Source organism: Tinamus guttatus, unplaced genomic scaffold (genome assembly GCF_059628265.1).
Source record: "Tinamus guttatus ecotype Peru unplaced genomic scaffold, ASM5962826v1 Tinamus_guttatus_pri_ptg000364l, whole genome shotgun sequence".
Lineage (NCBI taxonomy): Eukaryota > Metazoa > Chordata > Aves > Tinamiformes > Tinamidae > Tinamus > Tinamus guttatus.
In genome coordinates this window covers 2,622,623-2,641,246 of record NW_028288898.1, presented here as the reverse complement: position 1 = coordinate 2,641,246, position 18,624 = coordinate 2,622,623, and the positions used below count along the sequence as shown (strand labels likewise).

The window sequence follows — 18,624 nt, the reverse complement described above, 5'->3', positions numbered from 1 at the left end:
CAGCGCGGATCTGCTTTGGCGACCCAGCAGCAGCCCCGCATGGCTCCTCGGCAGGGCTGGGGAAGGCGGGAGGCAGAAGGGGGCTTCCCGGAGCGCTGGTTGATGCACCTGGAAGTTGCCTGATGCTGCTACAGACAGACCGAGTCCAGTCCTGCTCTTCAGCAGCACCGGGGCTTTCGCCAACCCTCAGCAGAGTCGTCTTGCTGTGCAGCAGTGCTCCCACGTGCCGTGCTGGGAACACAGCTCTCCGCCTGGACCAGGAGCCTCTGAAAGTCCCTGAGGAGCTTTTAAACATGGGTTGTTCTGGATCAGCTTCCAGGGGCAGGCGGCTGCTGGCTGGAACCGCTGCTGGGAACCGTTCGTCCTCGCTGCTCCGTCACCCGGGGCGAGGCGAACGCTGCTGCGTGACCCCTGCGTGACGTCCCCCGCGGCTGCCAGGGCACGTCAGGCGCCAGGGCCTGCGAAACGCTCCCCGTGGCAGCTCCAGCCTCACAGGAGCCTGCGCGGGGGGTCCGCAAGAGCTTCGCTCCAGCAGGAAGCGAGCGCGGGCGCAGACGCGTTGCCTCCTGCAGCGCGTCCTGCTCGCTGATGCGGCGCCGCCGCAGCAGAGCCACGAGCAGCCGACGGCGCGAGGGAGCTCACCAGGTCTCTGAAGCGAGCGAGTCCAAGGGTCAAACCTGCTCCTTGGGCCGCTTGGAGGGCGAGCGGGATCACCCTGCAGCAGGAGGAAGGGCAGGTCAAGACCAGCAAGGACAGCGCGCCTGGCAGCAGGCGCAGCAGCGCCAGCCAAGAATGACAAGCAGGGCACGTAGGCGAAACCCAAGGGGAGCAGAGCCGCCTTCCCGGGATGAGGGTGCGGAGGAACGGAGCTGGAGCGGCCTCCACAGCCGCCCAGGGAGATGCCACGTGGACGGGCCCCAGGCTGCACTTACTGTGCACACGTTTCTCCCAAGAAAGCTGGAGCCCCCAGGGGTGTCTTAGCTGTGCGCAACGCGCAGGCAAGTCCAGTTTAGAAATTACACTGACTATTTAAGTGCAATTGGTTTTCACACAGAATGAAAGACCTAAGCAGTGCGGGGCGAATCCTGCCCTCTCCTGCCACAGTCAGTGGTTCTCACCCTGTTTGCTGACATCAGCCACAGCTTACATGTCCTAGAGAGAAAATTCTTTTTATTTGGCATGTTACAATGCTTTAATTACTACTTAACAACTATGCAGCTCTGGGAATTCAGCTCCTTCAGCTGCAGAGAAATCCCTCCCATGACACCTGTGCAAACTGGCTTGTGACACTCATCATGCCTTCTCAACTGCAAAATGCACATGTGGTTTTTATTGCTAGCTTAGATTTCCTTCAGGTGCTCTAAGCCTTGCAGGGCAGGTGGGGGATGAAGCAGACCTGAGCATTCATCACATGGGACACAGAAACTTCCACTTCAGCTGAGTTGCTCCAAACAGCTTCAGGCCACCCCCGTCATCAAGTCGGATGCTGGATACACTAACGAAGACCAAAAGGAGTGGAGAGTTTAAGGTTAACTAAGCATCTGACATAGAGCTGTCTTTGGGGCAGCTCTCGGTCGTCAGCGTCCCCTCGGACAGGTTTCATAAAAACAAGTCTTGTGGCAGGAGCTGCCTTCAACATCTGCTACGTGCGAAGAGCGGCTGGGAGCGCGTCAGGGCGGCCGCGGTTCAACAGGAACAAGCAGCAGGCTGTGCCCCGGCGGGCAGCACAGCCGCGGGCCCCGCTCGCTGCCCCTGCTCGTGCCTGCCCGCAGGGACAGCGCCGCAGGACGCACGGAGGCTTCGGCTCCAGCCTGAAATGTGGGGGGCACAAACGGTGCTGCTGCTCCAGGGCTGCCTCCCCAAAAAGGGGAGGTCTGTGCCGAGCACTATCACTCCTCCTGCAGCTCCTTCTTCCGGCAGGCCTGGAGCCTCCTCCCCGCTGTTTGCTGGACGATCTCCAGCCCCTCCACGTCCAGTTCCTTCATGAGGAGCAAGATGGCATTCAGGACGTTGTTCTGCCACAACGAGACAAGAGATTGTTTTACAGCTACATGTTACCAGGCCTGAGAAGAACGGGGCATCGGGTTTTCAAAGAACTGCTCCTTCTAGGAACTCCCGAGACCTCTGCAGCGGTCTGGAACGGACACCTGCAGCTTCAGGGACAGATCCAAGGGGGCCCTCGGGACCGACGGGTCTAACAGGGATGCGGGGACAAACACGTCCGCCCAGTCCCACGTGGCCGCCCAAAAGGGCCACCCTTTGAACTGACTTGTGCAACGCAGAGCGGATTTGGCCGAGCAACCACCCATTCCCTCCTCTGCTGACCGTGGGTAGCATGGGAAAGGACAGGCACCCGCTGCTCTTAAGAGGGAGAGCTGCTAGAATTGCAAATGCGCTAGTTGGAAGGAATCCCTGGATGTCCCCAGCCCAATGTCCCACCAAAGCGTCTGCTGCCAGGACCCGGCCATGGCTTCGTCAAGCCAAGAGTTGAAAAACTCCAGAGACAGAGATTCCATAGCCTGCGGCCAATTCCCTTTGCTACATATTCTCTTTTCCTGAAGGCCAGAACCTGCGGTAGGATACTGCAAAGGAATGCACTCAAGTAAGCTTAAAACATCAGTGAGTTAAGAGTTTGCAGGCAGCTAGTACAAAAATGAAGCAGAACATGGTCCAGCTCTCATCCTGGCCTTCCAAAACCCTTCAAAGTGCTGGCCCCAAGCCCAGCATAAAGCAGCTCCCAGCTGGACTCAGCTTAACAGCTGACAGGTTCGACTCGGGCTGCATCACTGAGCTGTCAGAGGAGCCACCAAAACTCAACACCTCTAGCCCACAAGTGCAACAGCTTGCGGTGACACTGCAGCTACTGCCCAGCCACCTCAGCACAGCGCCAGCCTAAGGGACACACACATGCTCGTTTGCGGCCGGATCAGGAGCGCAAACCCCACGAGGCCTTCTTCCTTTTCTGGAGGAAAAACATTAGACATTGTCTTAAAGAAGAAAACCAATGGGGGTGTTAAAGACACTCACTCTCTTCTTTCTGCTGTAGTCTGTCTCTCGTGGCGAAAAGGACGAAAATTTGTCCCTGGGAACAGGCTTCATACCGAGCTGCTCTCGGATTTTGCTAAAGAAGGGAGGAAGAGCAGGCAGTAAATGAGCAGAAGTGAGGGTGTCCACCAAGGCAACCCTTCACCATCACACCTGCGCCAGAGGCACGGAGGGTTTGAAGCCCATCTGCCTCACGCGCCCCGACTGCAGCGTGACCGCGCGACAACGCTGCGCTGGCGCCCCACGTCCCGCAGCACTAACGGGTGCCAAAGCAGGTCGTGGAAGAGCCAGGCAGGAGTGGACTAGAGCTCTCAGTGCAGTGAGGAGCCCTCTCTGTCTGCACAAGCAGCTCACACGCTCGCGAGCCAGTACCCACCTACGGAAAAGCCCGTTTGGCAGACGCAGAACCAGACCCGCAAGTGCTACTAAGCCCACGCAGCTCCCACGTGGTAACTGGAACAGGAATTTGCAGGTCTGGCTCCCAGGACACTGGGGTTGGCTCACAGGGTCCTTTCACGCCCCCAAATCCCAAGCGCACACAAGGAGGTCCTCACTTTGTCTCCTCCAGGCTGAAGTTCAGCAGCCCACTCTTGGTCTCCGTTGTGGATTCAGCGGTGCTGGATTCGGGGCAGCCATTCTCCACGTTCCTCCGGGCCGGCGGGGCCGTTATCTCCTCCCCATCCACCAGGGCCTGGGACAGTTCTTCCTCCGTCACGGCTGCGAAAGTCAACACGAAAGCCTGCAGGAACCTGCCACCAGGCGGGCACTATAGGGGCTGGGGAGGAGAGCACCTGCAGCCGGGAACGTGCAGCTGCTGCGGAGCGAGGCCATGGGGCCCACGCTCCGTCCTGGCCTTTCACTTTCCTTCCCCTCCTGCAGGAACCCCCCGCCAAGGAGGCTGCTGGCAGCAACCTTGCAAAACCGAGAAAGGTATCGAGGAGAGATGCAAAGATAACCTACCAGTTCTTGTCTCAGGTTTTGCAGGCTCCAAAAGCCAACACATTCCTGCTAGCAGGTGGAAAAGCTGCTCTATTTTTATGACAGCGGATCCAGTTACGGAATCTTTGTTTTGCCAAAGCAGAGAACTCTAAAAACGCTAATTAGCAGTACAGTTGCAGCTATAATGAGTCCCTCTAGTGTCAGCTCTGGCGTTGCAGGCAACAGAAGGGAGAAAACAACTTGGAAACGATGGATCTCTCAGGGAGGCCGCTCAAACCCTGAGCAGGTCCCACAGGGCTGAGGTATCGTGCCTCTACCATCACGTCAAGGAGGTGCCAAAGGACATAATCCCAATGAGAGGAACCAAATCGCTGCCCTCCCGTTCACCCCGACAAGACCTGCCCAGGATGTGGGGCCGCTCAGACCGCCCTTTACCTGCAAACACCCACCTTGGTTATCAAGCTTCTGCAGGTGCGGGAGGTTACGCAGCACAGTCATTCGGTAGCGGTGGGGGTCTGACCCACAGCAAGGGTTGTCCGACAGCCACAGGACCCTCAGCCGGGGCAGGTTTTTGAGGTAGAAGAGCTCATTCAGGCTCGCGATGTTGTTCTTCCTCAGGTAGAGTTCGCTCAGGTTCTGGCACTGATTCAGCGGCTCAAGGTCCGAGATGCTGTTCACACTGAACAGAAACCAAGAGATCAGAGACTGGGGAGCCTCCCTCGCTGCATCATCCAGGTGGGAGCAGGACCCCTGGATAACAGCCCCTTTTCCTGCAGCACCTTAATTTAGGGACCTCGTGCTGGCACAGCACTGCAAGGGAGGGTGCTGAGGGCCTACGACATCACAGAGCAGAAAGACAACATCCCATCTTTTTAAGCAGAGAAAAGAATTACAAAAGCGGGCTCACCTCTCTGCTGAACACGAGAAATGGCCTTTGCTTCCCCTAACTCTCCATCACACATATACCCTTTGCCACAGCAGTTGCTCAGACAGGACAGCCCATGTAAGATGACCAAGCTAAAAAACTTAAATTCAAGGACAGCAGAGGCTCTGTGTGATGCCCCGAACACACAGAAGAGTCGCCAGGAGGTGAAGGGAAACTAAAAACCTCGTAAGATTTGAAACCATTCTGCTAACAGGTCCCATATCGAGGCTGACAAAATCTCATCTAAACTATGGGACATGACTCCAGGGAGGAAAAAGCCAAAGAGGTTTTACCACCTCTGGAAATAACAACTATTTCCCACCCACAAGCTGAGTAGTCAAGGTAAAGGAGCAGAGGAGCTGGGTGAAAATCAGCATGTTCGCATCTCTGGCCCTTGTGAGCTCAGGCAAGAAGCTAGAGCCCTCTGAGACATGAGACTCTCGTTGTCCCTGCCCTGTCCGTGGCCAGAAGTCTGGTGTTTACCTGAATGTGATCACCTCAATGTTGGGCAGATCCCGGCATATCGATATCTGGGCAGGAAAAGACAGGAGCAATAAGCCAGGAAAAGATAAAATAAAAATAAAATCGCTCACAATGTAACAGCACAAACAGCAATTTTAAGGACACCTTGGTCTCACCCCAGCCTTACACAACCAGAGGGATTTGCTGCCACCCTCAGCAACCCCTCCACACTCTGGAACCAGCTCCTGTGCGGGTGGCTCCGGATGCCCAGGGACATTCCTGTGCGGATGGCACTGTCAGTGGCTCTGGATGCCCAGGAACCTGGGATGATGCCCTATGCAGCTGGCACTGCCAGTGGCTCCCCATGCCCAGGGATCCAGGATGATGACCCGCATGGGTGGCACTGCTGGTGGCTCCGGCTGCCCAAAGACCCAGGATAATGCCCACACAGGTGGCTCCACATGCCCAAGGACCCGGGATGCTGCCCCACGTGGGTGGCCCTGCCGGTGCCTCCGGGTGCCCAGGGACCCGGAATGATGCCCCCATGCGCCGCCCCTCCGTCACAGGCCGCTGCTTACGTCCGTGAGGTGGCTGCCCCTGCAGGACAAGAGCCAGGGGGTCACGGCGGTGCCCGGTGCCCCGTGTCGCACCACGCCCACCTGGGGCCACCTCTGTCTCCCTCTCACCACTGCCTGCTCCCCCTTCCCTGCCCCCCAGGTCCTGATACCCCCAAGGCCCCCTTGTCCCCCCCAGCCCCGCTCCTGGGACCCCCCCACGGCTCCCCGTGCACCCCCCACGCCTGCTTGTCCCCCCCACCACCAACGGCCCCTGAAGATCCAGCGCACCCCCCCCAGGGCCTGCCTGCCCCCTCTCCATGTCCCCAAGGTCCAGCCTGCACCGCCAGCGCCTCCGTGCCCCCCTCCCAGCGCCATCCCGCCGCCTGCTTGTCCCCCCATACCCCAGTGCTCCCCCAGGACCTACACGGGCCGCCCCCCAAGGCTGCTGGCGCCCCCCCGCCGCAGGCCCGGGGTCCCCCCCGCGCCGAGGTCCCCCCGGGGCTCCCCACGCCGGCTCGCACCAGCAGTTGAGGCGCCGCACGCCGTCGAGGGCGGCGGCCTTGGCGCGGCCCAGCACGGCCGCCCGCGTGAGCCTCATGGCGGCGCCGGCGCCGCCCGGCCGCGCTCCGCGCTCCGCCCCGCGCTGGGCCGGCCCGGCCCGGCCCGGAGCCGCCTCCCGGCGCCGCAGCCCCGCGCGGGGCCGGAGGAGCCTCCGGGTCCCGCCGCGCTTGTCCCCGCGCGCACCGCGTCTTCCCGAGCGCTGCGGGGCCCTTCGCGCGGAAACCAGCGCCCTCCGAGCTGGGGATGCAACCCGAGAGGGCTCCTGGCACGGCTCGTGACACCCCGACACCTGTCCGCTTAACCCGAGACACGGCGCGCGTCCCTCGTCCCCGCGTGTCACGCCGCGTCCCCCATCAATATTGCAGGAGGCGTCGTGGCCGCCCGCCCGGTGCGGTGGGACGCGCTCCGGTAGCCACCAGCGCCGCTCCTTGAGGGCCTCCGGGAGCCACGTTCCCGAATTTGGCCCTTTTGAAGGCATCAGGGCAGGGTTTAGGTGCTCAGAAGTGTTTCTCTGGGTGGTGTAAAGCAAGGTGGCCTTTTCGAGCATTCGATTAATGGAAGCTAGTTAAGGGGTGGACCGAACGATGCAAGAAACAAGCCAAGAACAACAAGGCCAAAGTTTTTTTGGGGGGTGCTAGGGTTATGGCTGTATTTCAGGGTGAAAAATATGGATCCTGTGGTTTCATAGTGATTTTTTGTATGTTATTTTATATGGTTTTTTATGGTTTCATAGTGATCCTGTGGATCCTATAGTTTCATAGTAGCTACTGTGATTTGGGTTATTAAATGCAAAGTTTGACACCAATTTTAGGTCACACTCAGGCAAGGAGGTGGCAACGAGAGCAGGGGCAGAGCAGCCTCGGGCAGCCTGATGCTTCCTGCTCCGTGAGCCTGCCTGGGCCGGGGGGAGATTAGACACTGAATCAGTAATGGAGCCTCGCAGGGTGATTAGCGTTTAAAGGCTTTGATCTCCTGCTTCTTGATTTTATTCCAACCCCTCGATTGAATTTCCCTCGTGTAACTGAGCTCTGCTAATCCATTCTGTCCATATATAATGGATGGAGGTTGAGTGAAGAAACACAAACACATCACTGAATATCGGTGACAAAAAAATATCAGTGACAAGCGTTCGGGAAGCGGTGAAGATCCGTTCCTGCCCTGCATAAAGGGAAAGGAAGCTCAGTCCTATATCCCTCCAGCTGTGAACAGGACTTGCCGCCCCAGTGACACTAACAGACCCCAAGCTCTGGCTGCAGAGCAAGGAGCTCATCCTGCAAATGGGAGGTTGATGGCACCGTGCCTATGATTATAGGCACTGCTGTACGTGTAGGTGCCCATGGGTGCCAGGGCATAGCGTCCAGCAAGGAGCAGGAGAGAGAAGGCAGCGGATGAGCCTGGGTGACCCCATGTAGCAGCCGTGCCATTGTCTGTCCCCCTGTCCTGCTGACGGGGATGGAGGCCCTGTCCAAGAAGGCCACCTATCTCCTGTGTCCTGTCTTCTCCCACTTGGCCATGTGTGCCAGTCTGGTCATGCTCAGAAGACCAGGCAGAGCTGAAAGTCAGAATCCCTTGCTGAGACTCCTCTGCTTAAGGACTTGGTTCTCCCATGGGTAAGGGAGCTCAGCCAAGGTTTCATGGTCAGAAAGTCATTTTTGGAAGAAGCCCCTCATCAAAGCCCTCGTCTTTGGATGAGCCACCCTCAAAGGTGGCAAGGCAGTTCCCCAGAGGCCGGGAGAGCAGGAGGGACAAGAGAAGTGAGGCAGGATGAGGGTCAGAGCAGCCCTATCTGAGGATGGTTTCCTGCAAAAGCGCCAGTCCCACCCACTGGGCACCACGCTGCTACTTGATGCCCCTCCGTCAAATATTAATGTGATGTTAATTGTGCTCTCTGTCCTCCTACAGCTTCAAACACGCTCCTTGCCCAGCTCCCGCAGCAGAGCCAGGCCAGGCTCCCCAGCTCCTCGGACCTCTCTCTTGCCCCCGGGACCTCTGCCTCAGCTCCGCAGATGGGGCAGGAGGACCCGGCTGGGTACGTACTGCTCTCCATGCAGGATTTTGGGAGGGTTCGCTGCATTCAGCACCCACATTTTGTTACTGTCCCAGTGCTAGCAGCATGCTCGACAGCATGGGGACACGGCGCTGCTCACCGGTGGCCTCTGCAGTGCTGCGGGAGGGCAGGGACAGCTCCAGCTACCCGGTCTTGCAACGCGATCCTCACCGGCACGGCCGGAGGGATGCTCTGCCACGGCGGATCACCTTGCCCAGCTCCGCCACGGCCGATATCGGCCAGATCTTTTGGCTCCTGCGAACGGTGCAAGCGAGTTAGCTGCAGATCCCAACGCATTTGCTTCACTAATGAGACTTATTCTCTTAAAGGTAACAAGCGGAGGGAGCGCGGGGCGACAGCGGGATCTCCTTGCTTGGGTTTTGCCCAGCGGTGCCCGCAGCCCCATGAGCAGATGCCCGGCGGGACGGAGCGCCGCAAGGCACGCGGGCGCCCAGCAGCAAAGGCTGTTTGGAGGCGCCAGGCTCCGCTTGATGGTCTCCTGAAAAAGCGCTTCTCCCTGCGGAGAAGGGCAGCCAGGTGAGCTCTGGGCACCGGCGAGGGGAATGGCCCCAAAGGGCTGCAAACACGGGCACCTCTGCTCGGATATCTCCCTTCCCTACTCCCTCTTTAAGGGGCTCTCCCAGCGGAGTTTCCCTGCACGCAGGTGTGGGCAGGGCAGAGGGTCACCCACGGACGGGCAGCGTGCGGCTGCGCTGCAGCATTGCTGCCCTCGGGTCTGAGATGAGCCGATGTGCAAGCGCGGGGAAAAATGCTAGTGGCCATTCTACCAGGAGAGAAAAAATAAGGAAGAAAAGGGGGAAGGCAGAAAAGTCCAACGTGACCTTGCAGTTTTCCCTTCAGCCGATCATGTCCTTGCCACCAGCAAGCTGGGTCTAAAAGACCTCTCGGAGGTCAAGGCCCCTTGTTTTTCTGGAAGCCGCAGAGGCCCCGGGGTGCTGTGGGGCTGCGCGTGGCAGCGGCCACGGGGCCGCCCGCGAGCCTGGCACCTGCCCAAGCGGGTCAGCAAAGCGGATCCGGTAGCCGCGGGCACGCCGGCTATGCCAGGACACCCGCGCCAGGCAGCAGGGTGGGAAACGTGCCACGAGCTCGCGGCTCGCCGGGGTCCGCGCTCACCTTGTCACTGCTCCACCAGGCCCGCCGGCACACGAGCCCGCAGCGGCCACCCGCCGCCCCGCGAGGAGGGGCCACCCGTGCGTGGCCGCCCGCAGCCAGTGAGTGCCCTTCGCCCCGACCCCCGCTCCCCATGCCCCATGTTGGTGCCTAACATCAGCTGACCCCTCTTTCCTCGCCAGTGACCAAGTCTTGTGGGATGATGAAGCCCAGCGAGTGCAGCAAATCCCTCCTGGCAGAGCTGAAGATCAGGAGACCCACGCAGCGCGCTCGGATCCCGGCGACTTTCACGGACCCCGTACGTTTCCCCCAGCCTGTGCCTGGGTCTGGCACTTTCCCCAAGGCTGTCCCTGCCCTTCTCACCCCACCTGGGGCCATCACGGCGCAGTGTCCCCGGGCAAGGGGAATGAGCCCCAGCATTACAGCGCGGTGTCCCCGTGCAAGGGGAACAAGCCCGGGCTGTGTGCCAAGGGGCATGGAGTGATGTCCCCATCACCCCCACGCAGGCCGGGATGCTTGAGCCAGCAGCGTCTCCCAGGCACGGGAGCCTGCCCTGGCCGCCGTCGGACCCGAGTGACGTGGACGCCCTGGTGCCCACGCACGATGAGTGGGGCCGCCCCATCCCCGAGTGGAAGCGGCAGGTGATGGTGCGGCGGCTGCGGGCCCGCCTGGCGGCCGACGACACCTCAGGAGACCAGGTAGGATCGCGGTGGGCACCCGCCCCGGCTGCACCTGCCTGATTGGCACCAGAGCAGCCTCTCACATCCCCTCCGCCGCAGGGCCTGGGCGGCTGGTGCTTCTCGCCGGCACGCGACGCGGTGCTGGGCCCCTTCGGGGAGCTGCTCACCGAGGCGGACCTGGCGCAGCTGGAGCGGCAGGTGGAGAGCCTGCGGCTGCGACGCCGGGGCGAGGAGTACCAGGGCGAGCTGGAGCGGCTGGCGCGGGAGCTGCAGGCCCTGCTGCCCGCCCCGCTGCTCCGCATCACCGTGCAGAGCCCGCCGCCGGCGCCGGGCCAGCCGCTGCCCCTCTGGTGCGGCCGCCTGGCCGGCGTCGTGAGCAGCCTGGGCCTGCTGTTGGCCAACGCCGAGGGGGTCCGGGCCGTCCCGCTGCCGCCGCCACCGCCACCGGCCGCCCCTGCACCCTTGCGGCCCCGCGGCCCCACGGGCAGCGTGGCGCAGCGGGAGATCCGCCAGTGCGGCGTCTCCGTGCGCAGCCTCCGCAGCACCTTCGAGGCCCCGGCCGTGGGGAGCCCGCCAGCGGTGCCAGCGGGGCAGCACCGGAGCGGGGCGGCCGGGCCGCCCACGGAGGCACCAAGAGCCCTCAGAGAAGCAGCCAAAGGGGAAAGCGAGGCTGGCGGCACGGAGGCGGCCAGCGACTCGGGGATCAGCTGTGGAGGCTCCTCGGACGCCAGCGGGTCTCCGGCGCCGGTGCCAGAGTCGGCGAGCCTCAGGAAGGAGCGCATCGTCATGCTCTTCCTGAGCCACTGGAAGCGCTCCGCCGAGGGCCCATCGCTGCGCGCCGCGGCCCGGAAAACGCTGGAGGCCCAGCGGGCCCAAAGGGAGGCCACAGCGGGGCCTGGGGCAGACGAGGCCTCCGCAGAGAAGGTGCTGGGCGAGACGGCCAAAGTGGGACAGCTGGTGCAGCAGCGGAACGCCATCCAGCAGCTCATCGGCAGCTGGAAGGACGTCGCGTCACACAGCCCCGTGCAGCAGCCGGGCGCTGGCCCATGCGGCATCTACTCCCCAGAGCAGTTCCTGCCGCTCGTGGACGGGGCGCCGGCCGACTACGACAGCCTCACACTGGACCTCTTCATGCTGGGCTATTTCCGCATCCTGGAGCAGGACCTCTCGCCCGAGGAGCGCCGGGGCCGGCATCTGCTCTGCTTCGAGGTGTTTGACCACCTGGGGCGGCACAGCTGGGAGACAGTGCGCGCCTTCCACCGCGCCGTCACCAATGAGATCGGCGCCGGCCGCCGCGGCTGGAGAGACAGCTTCGAAGATATCAAGGCGATGTATTTCGGCAGCACCAAGAGCTCTGTGTGCTGGATGGGGTCAGGCCCGGGTGCCTCGGGAAGCCCACGGAGGCCCCGGAGCCGGCCGGGCTGCAGGTCCATCCTTCCTGGCGTCAGCAACGAGGAGATCTGCAGGTACATCGACCGCAGCTTCGCCTTCTGGAAGGAGAAGGAAGCGGAGATCTTCAACTTCGAGGAGTGAGGGCTCAGTTTCCGTGGGGACTGGGGGGCTAAATAAAAGCATTTTGGTGTTGTCTTGCAGAAATATATATATATATATATATATATATATACACGTATGTATTTATCACTGTAGACCAAATGTCTTTCCAATGTGGTTCATGGCGTTTGGGGCGATGGAGGAAGCTGGAGGATCACCGCATGCTTCCCAGCCCGAACACCCAGCCCCGCGTGTCCTCCCAAGCCCTCCCGCCACGGTGGCACCTCAGCCCCCAGCCCCAGCTCTCTGCTGGCTACTGAGGCCACAGCTGCTCCGATTTACTCGCATCCTCGTCGGTGGCTGGGAGAGCCGCCCGGCGCTAAGGGGCGCGATAACGGCCTATATTTAGTGGGCAGCATCACCAGCCGCAGCTTGCGGGAGAGGAGTGTCTCTGGGAGCGGAGGCGAGGGCTGGGTCAGATGCCGGGAGCGCTTTCCCGTGCACACGTGCCGCGGTGACGCTGCCCCCAGAGCACTGCTCAGCCTGGGCGCACGTAGCCACTTGTGAGGCCACCAAAACCCTGCCCCAGCCCAGGGACGCGGCGCCAGGCAGCTCTGCCTGCTGCCCCCGGGGCTCCTTTAAGAGCAGGCGGCTGGGGACGATCAGTGTCCCAACACGGGCTAAATATAGCAGCCCTGGCCCTGCCCTAAGCTGCCATCAGAGACATCGCTCCCCAGCGGGCGGGCGCCGGCCACATCGCTCTGCCGGGCCAGGCAGCGCAGTGAGTGCTCGGAGCCGTGCGGAGCCCAGGTAGGAGCCTGCGGGGAGCAATCGCGGGAGGGACGCGTGGGAGGGACCCTGGATGGCGGCCGGGCGCAACCCACCCGCCGCGCGCTCGGTGGGGACGTGGGGACCTGGTGCTCCCGCACCAGGGAGCGCGCCTGGGGATGCTCGGAGGAACGAGGGCAGGTTGCTGAGGGTTCTTCTGGGTGTGGAGCCCCCTTCATGTGTGTGGACACCCCCAGACATGTCTGGCACCAGCCCAGAGTGCAGCCCCCTCTATTTTCATACAACTTCTGTCTCTCACCATCCCCAGGCCTGCTGCCCACCGAGACAGCGGGTCACAGCCACCTTCCTCATGGAGGGACCTCCAGCTGCGGTGGCTGTGTCAAACCCACCCTCCCGCCTCTCTCCACCCTCCTGAAACATCGGTGGTGGTGGCAGCCAGGTGGTCCCGGGCGCGCTGCGGTGTCACCCACCGCATGACTCAGGCCACGGGGCGGTAGCAGTTGACAGCGCACAGCTCATCACTGCAAACACTCACAGCTCATTTATAAGCACCCAGCTGGTGCTTATAAATCACGTGGGTGACTGCGGGAAGGTGCATGAATGCTCAGAGGGGGGGGACTTGTCATCGCCTTTTCCCTCCCCACAGGGACGCCCTCGTCACACTTATTGGCGACTCCTTACGCCAACATTAGCCTGCGGGTTCCCCACACTGGCGCAACGTTGGCCACTGAGCCGGGCACCATGGTGAGGAATGTGGATGACTTCGACTTCTGCCTGGAATCACATGCCCAGAGCGTGCTGGAGGGGCTGCAGCGCCTGCGCGCCAACCCCAAGCTCTCGGACGTGACGCTGCTGGTGGGCGGCCGGGAGTTCCCCTGCCACCGCGGTGTCTTGGCCCTCTGCAGCCACTACTTCGACGCCATGTTCTCCGGCAGCTTCGTGGAGAGCATCACCGCCCGTGTGGAGATCAAGGACGTGGACCCCAGTGCGCTGGAGGTCTTGCTTGACTTTGCCTACACAGGCAAGATCACCATCAACCAGGCGAATGTGGAGGGGCTCATCCGCACCTCCAACCAGCTTCACTTCCCCACCATCCAGAAAGTTTGCAGCCGCTACCTCCGGCAGCAGATGGACGCCTCAAACTGCCTAGGTATCTGCGAGTTTGGAGAGAGCCACGGCTGCCCTGAGGTGTCCTCCAAGGCCTGGTCTTTCTTGCAGGAGAACTTTGAAGCAGTCTCCCAGCAGGAGGAGTTCCTCCAACTCTCCAAGGAGAGGTTGGCCACCTACCTCTCCAAGGACCAGCTGCAGGTGCAGGAGGAGCAGAGCCTGGCCGAAGCCGTGCTGCGCTGGGTGCGCTACGACGCAGGGCCCAGGGCCCAGTTCCTGCCCGAGCTGCTGGAGCTGGCCCACCTGGTCTCGCTGCCGGACCAGTACCTGCAGAACCTCCTCGCCACGGAGCCCCTCGTCCGCGACTCGGACGCCAGCAAGGCCGTTGTTGCCAGATACCGCACCACGGTCAGTGGTAGCAGGGCTCCCCGGCACATGGGAAAGGGCAAGGCTGAAGTTGGTCAGGAGTGAGCAGAAACATGTATGTGGGAGACCACAATCATCCAAAGAGCACAGGGGCATGTGGGAGGTGCCGCTCACCCTGCAGTGGTGGAGGTGCTATGGTCCTCAGCCTTGTGGCGGGATGAGGGCCAGCAAGTGAAGGGTCAGGGAGCGATGAGCCAGGAGAGGGTTTTGGAGCCTCATGGCACTGTCCTGGTCTCTGCCATCAGGGGGGAAGCGGCTCCGGCGCCCAGAAGAGGCCCCTGGTCCTGCCACAGAAGCTGGAGGAGGTGCTGGTGGTGGTTGGTGGCCGCGTGCTGGAGGAGAGTGAGGATGATGACGGCAGGCTGGAAATGCCGGCCACCCCCAGGAACTTCGCCTTCTACAACCCCAAGAGCAGTAAGTGCAGCAGGGGACAAGGCAACTGGATCCCCCTGCGCTTTGGGGGTTAATGACCCCTGTGGTCTGCCCCAAATCCCCCTCCTAGCCCAGACGTCGCTGGAGAGCAGACCAGGGGCATCTCCCTGCGCCTTCCAGCCTCGGCAAGGCTGGAAGTCCCGTCCCCAGCTCACCCGTCCCCAGAGCAGCCCCGCAGCCGCTCCTGGGGAGGAGACAGGCTCGCGTTTCACCTAGCGCCTCCAATTGCACAACAGCCAGGAGTAAATAAAGCAAACACAGGGGAGGCTGTGAGACTTGAGCCCAGAGGTGGCTTCCAAGTCCCCAAGCCCTGCCATCCTGACGTGGCACTGGGTCTCCCAAGGCCACGGCTCCATCGCTTGCCTTTGCTGCGTTTCAGGGCGCTGGATGGCTTTGCCTGACTTCCCGGATTACAACAAGTGGGGCTTTTCCATGGTGGCTCTTAACAACGATGTGTACGTCACGGGTAGGTGTGAGGGACCCCCGGCTGAGGTGGGGGCACCCAGAGTATCGCCTCAAGGAGGAGGTGCTGAGAGCCACCAACCAGGGCCTGGGGCCAAGGTGTGGGACCAGGGCTGCCCTCCAAGCCAGCGTGGGTGTGATGTGGGTGCCAGCAGCTCCCCAAGTGGGGCAGAAACACCAGGGCCTCTCCCCAAGGCTGTTGGGAACAGATCTTTGCCAGCAAGAGCCCCTTCCTTGCTTCTCTCTTGGGTGGATTTAACAGCCCAGGAGACACGGGCCTTCAGAGGGGATGGTGGCCAGCCCAGCCTGACCCCATCCCTACCACGGCCGGGTGATTCCCTCTCCAGGTGGCTCCCGGGGATCCCAGAATGACACGTGGTCAACCACCCAGGCCTGGTGCTTCTGCCTCAAGGAGGGCGCCTGGAAGCCCATCGCCTCGATGCTGAAAGCCCGAACGAACCACACCAGCGCTGTCCTCAACGGCGAGATCTACGTCATTGGCGGTAAGGCACCGCGGGCACCTGGCGCGCCAGACACCGAGACCCAAAGAGCTGCCGGGCGCAGGGCATCTCCCCCGCACCCGTAGCTCTGGGCCAAGGTGGAACTCAGCATCCCTTCTGCCCAACAGGCACCACGGTGGACATGGTGGAAGTGGAGTGCTACGATCCCTACAACAAGGGCTGGTGTGCCGTCAGCCCGGCCCTCAAGTACGTGAGCAACTTTGCGGCCGCCGGCTGCCTGGGGAAGCTCTACCTCATCGGCTCCTGTGCCGTCAAGTACAACGCCCTGACCCTGCAGTGCTACAACCCCGTCAGAGGTGCACGCGGGGCCCCATGTCTCTCATGAAGTGCTCGGGGAGCAGAGTGCCAGAGCCAAGGGCAGCCCAGCGCGAGTGGGCCCATGGGTTATGGACAGGGTGGGCAGAGCTGAGTGCTGCTAATGGATCCAGTGTCAGGCCTGGACACGGCAAGGGGATGGATAGGGCCCAGGGACCATCATGGGAGACCAGGAGCAACAGAGGATGGAGCCAGAACCAGAAACAAAGCTATTGTGCTGGCCCAAGGTCCATCTAGAAGGCTTCAACATTAGGCCTCCACACTGGGCCCAGCCTCTCGCCCTGGGATGGCCTCCGGGCAGCTCCTCAGCTGGAGAGGGAAAAACTACAAAGCCCCTTCAACAAGTTGCAGCTCCTCAGACAGCTCCTGCTCAGCCCCATGGCAGTTGCTACCATCTCACACTGCTGGTAGGAAAAACTCCCTGCCTGTTTCACCCAAGAAAATGATCTTGGATGGTAGTGAGGGTGCCCCCATGTCTGGCCAGTCTGTCTCCTCTTTTTTTTTTTAAGCACTCTCTTCAAATAACTGTCGGGGCGGGGGGGTTGGTGCTGAATTTTTTGGTCACTGAGACATAGCTGCATTAATAGCTGGGTGTCTGAAGCAGTCGAATGTGATGCTGTTCCTTGCAGATTTGTGGAGTGTAATTACATCCCCATTCATCCCGAAGTACCTCTCGGCCCCACGCTGCGCCTCCCTGCACGGGCTCATCTACCTCATTGGTGACAACACCAAGAAGGTCTACGTGTATGACCCAGAGGCAAATATCTGGCAGAAGGTAGGGGGGGCCTGGTGAGCTCATCCAGAATGGGGGCATGGACCTGATCTGCAGGTTGAGGGTGGGTCTTATTTATCCCTCCAAACTGAGGTGCTAAACCTCTATGAGAAAGTGAGGAGGAGACAAGGGGTCTTCTGGGGCTACCCTTGAGAAGGCCAGGGGAAAAACTGCCACGCCGGGTGCAGGCCCGTGCTTGGCAGGAGGGTTGGCAGCATTTGTGAATCGGCAGGTTCATAGCCATGTCAACCCTTTCCCCACCACGAGGTGCCCAGGGAAGCCCAGATCCCTGGGGCTGCCCCACAGCCCTGAGCTGGGCAAGCACCGCTGGGCGCCCAGACCCTGCCCGGTTCGGGTTACAGACCGGTGTCGGGCTCCTCCTGCAGCTGTTGGCTCCTCGGATGGAAACGGCCCCCCTGGGCTCCCTGGCCATGCGCCAGCATCTGCCTCTCCCTCCCGGGGAGCTGCTTGCCCACCGCTCCATTAACCCCCACAGAGCCAAATTCGCCCCCGTCCTTCCTTCTCCTTCCCCAGGCCTGAGCTTGCTGCCTAGATGCATGGCCTTAGCTCCAAAAAAATGCATCAGATTATAGTTTTAAGCCAAATTTATCACCATGGAGGGCCCGTCTCGATGGGACGCCCCCCTGCCGGGGTCCCGGCATCTGGGCGATCTCCTCAGCGGGCGTGTCCCTGCCGCAGGTGCAGCTGCTCCACATGCTCCATGAGAACGGCGGCATGGCGCCGCTGGGTGACCGGCTCTTTGTCACGGGCGGCCACTGGAAGGGCATGGACGGCGACTACCGCGTGGAGATGGAGGTGTACGACTGTGCTAAGGACCGCTGGACGAGGGAGGGCTCTCTGCCCTGTCTCTGGCTTTTCCACAGCTCTTCCTCCATCTTCATGGACACCTCCAAGTGGACTGAGGCCTTTGAGGGTGACCATGGGTGGTAGCAGAGCCCACAGCCCTTGGCTTGGATGAGCTCAGCCCCCTGTTCGGGAGGGAAAGGGCTGCTCCGGGGGGTGATTTGTGGGTCGGTTTTGCTAGACACAAGCAGGGCATTTCTGCACGGCTCAGCCCAAGGCCTCTGCCTAAAATCTGCGGCTCCCTGCGAGGGTGGCAAGCGGTTCGGCTGTCATGGACTCAACAGCCGGGCTTGCTCTGGGGCCCGTCTGCCAGGAGGAGCGATGCTGCGGTACCCAATTAAACACATTGACGTTGGCTCCAGGCTCTGCTCCCCTCGGGAGTGGGGCAGGCAGTGAGCCCAGCTCCCTGGTGGCCCAATCACTCTCACCCGGCTCTTCCAGGCATGAAAGAAGTTTCCTGGGGGGAAGCCGGGATTTTCCTTAAAAACACACTTTGCTTTGGTTCCTGATCTTGATTTTTGTTTTCCTTTCCTCTCCCTCTCAAAGAAAACAAAGTTCTCTATAAGGGAGAAATCTCTCAATGTTTGGCTCATAACACCAGGCAAAGCCCTTGCTTCTCTGCTGTGCATGGCAGCCCCAGTTGCTCTGATATTCAGAATGTGGGAACACCAAGGCCGACTCGGGATATGCTTTCGACAACGGACGAAAACATGTCTGGCTTGATAGGGCCCAAATGGCCTGACCCACTTTTGGAGCTCACTGCTTGGGAGCTCCTTGCCCCGGTGGCTCCCATGCCAGAGCACCAGGCTCCTGGGGGCACCAAGCGATGCGTCCCCCACGCCTGACCCCGGGCACCCGCCAGGCCTGTTTGTCACTGCACTCGTGGGCGCCGCTGTGTCGTTATTCGGAGAGCATTGAACGCCCCCAAGAAGGTGCCCCGGGAGCGCTGCCACGCGGGGCGGGGCCGGGCCAGGGCCGCCCATCGCTGCCCCGGGGCTGAAGCGGGAGCGCAGCCTGGGGCAGGATGCGGTGCCGCCGCCTCGCGGGGCTCTGCCTGGCGCTGCTCTGCGCCACCGCCTGCGCGGGGCCCACGGCGGC

At 61.5% G+C, this 18,624-nt stretch overlaps 3 protein-coding genes across 6 annotated transcripts; 2 read left to right on the top strand and 1 right to left on the bottom strand.

The window, feature by feature from the left end:
• Positions 1-1,820: 1,820 nt before the first annotated feature.
• CFAP410 (cilia and flagella associated protein 410) lies at positions 1,821-6,543 on the bottom strand. Its single transcript, XM_088530190.1, has 7 exons — positions 6,450-6,543; positions 5,950-5,968; positions 5,393-5,439; positions 4,434-4,663; positions 3,600-3,762; positions 3,028-3,121; positions 1,821-2,015 (listed from the first exon to the last, which is right to left on the bottom strand). The coding sequence occupies exons 1-7, from the start codon at positions 6,524-6,526 to the stop codon at positions 1,890-1,892; spliced, it is 756 nt and encodes a 251-aa protein (XP_088386316.1). The 5' UTR covers positions 6,527-6,543; the 3' UTR covers positions 1,821-1,889.
• A 3,636-nt stretch (positions 6,544-10,179) lies between these two features.
• On the top strand, positions 10,180-11,892 carry ESPNL (espin like). Its single transcript, XM_088530174.1, has 2 exons — positions 10,180-10,365; positions 10,420-11,892. Exons 1-2 carry the CDS (start codon positions 10,180-10,182, stop codon positions 11,878-11,880), a joined length of 1,647 nt encoding a protein of 548 aa, XP_088386300.1. The 3' UTR covers positions 11,881-11,892.
• Positions 11,893-13,368: 1,476 nt separating this feature from the next.
• KLHL30 (kelch like family member 30) lies at positions 13,369-17,613 on the top strand. 4 transcript variants are annotated; one of them, XM_088530189.1, is made up of 8 exons: positions 13,369-14,142; positions 14,329-14,331; positions 14,406-14,574; positions 14,972-15,058; positions 15,402-15,557; positions 15,683-15,871; positions 16,520-16,665; positions 17,362-17,613. In XM_088530189.1, the coding sequence occupies exons 1-8, from the start codon at positions 13,369-13,371 to the stop codon at positions 17,611-17,613; spliced, it is 1,776 nt and encodes a 591-aa protein (XP_088386315.1). The 4 variants fall into 4 exon arrangements, with proteins under 4 accessions (XP_088386315.1, XP_088386314.1, XP_010210796.2 ...); XM_088530188.1 differs by lacking the exon at positions 14,329-14,331 and adding an exon at positions 14,192-14,194; XM_010212494.2 differs by lacking the exon at positions 14,329-14,331.
• Positions 17,614-18,624: the final 1,011 nt, after the last annotated feature.

What these genes read in the sequence shown, in the direction of transcription:
- CFAP410 (XM_088530190.1), bottom strand. Translation starts at nt 6,526, where the DNA reads ATGAGGCTCACGCGGGCGGCCGTGCTGGGCCGCGCCAAGGCCGCCGCC. An exon ending in GCAGAAGCTTGATAACCAAG is followed by an intron (nt 3,763 to 4,433) that starts GTGGGTGTTTGC and finishes TGACTTTCGCAG; the next exon opens with CCGTGACGGAGGAAGAACTG. An exon ending in TTCAGCCTGGAGGAGACAAA is followed by an intron (nt 3,122 to 3,599) that starts GTGAGGACCTCC and finishes TCCCTTCTTTAG; the next exon opens with CAAAATCCGAGAGCAGCTCG.
- ESPNL (XM_088530174.1), top strand. Translation starts at nt 10,180, where the DNA reads ATGCTTGAGCCAGCAGCGTCTCCCAGGCACGGGAGCCTGCCCTGGCCG. An exon ending in ACGACACCTCAGGAGACCAG is followed by an intron (nt 10,366 to 10,419) that starts GTAGGATCGCGG and finishes TTGGCACCAGAG; the next exon opens with CAGCCTCTCACATCCCCTCC.
- KLHL30 (XM_088530189.1), top strand. Translation starts at nt 13,369, where the DNA reads ATGGTGAGGAATGTGGATGACTTCGACTTCTGCCTGGAATCACATGCC. An exon ending in CAACGATGTGTACGTCACGG is followed by an intron (nt 15,059 to 15,401) that starts GTAGGTGTGAGG and finishes TTCCCTCTCCAG; the next exon opens with GTGGCTCCCGGGGATCCCAG. An exon ending in AGGCAAATATCTGGCAGAAG is followed by an intron (nt 16,666 to 17,361) that starts GTAGGGGGGGCC and finishes TCCCTGCCGCAG; the next exon opens with GTGCAGCTGCTCCACATGCT.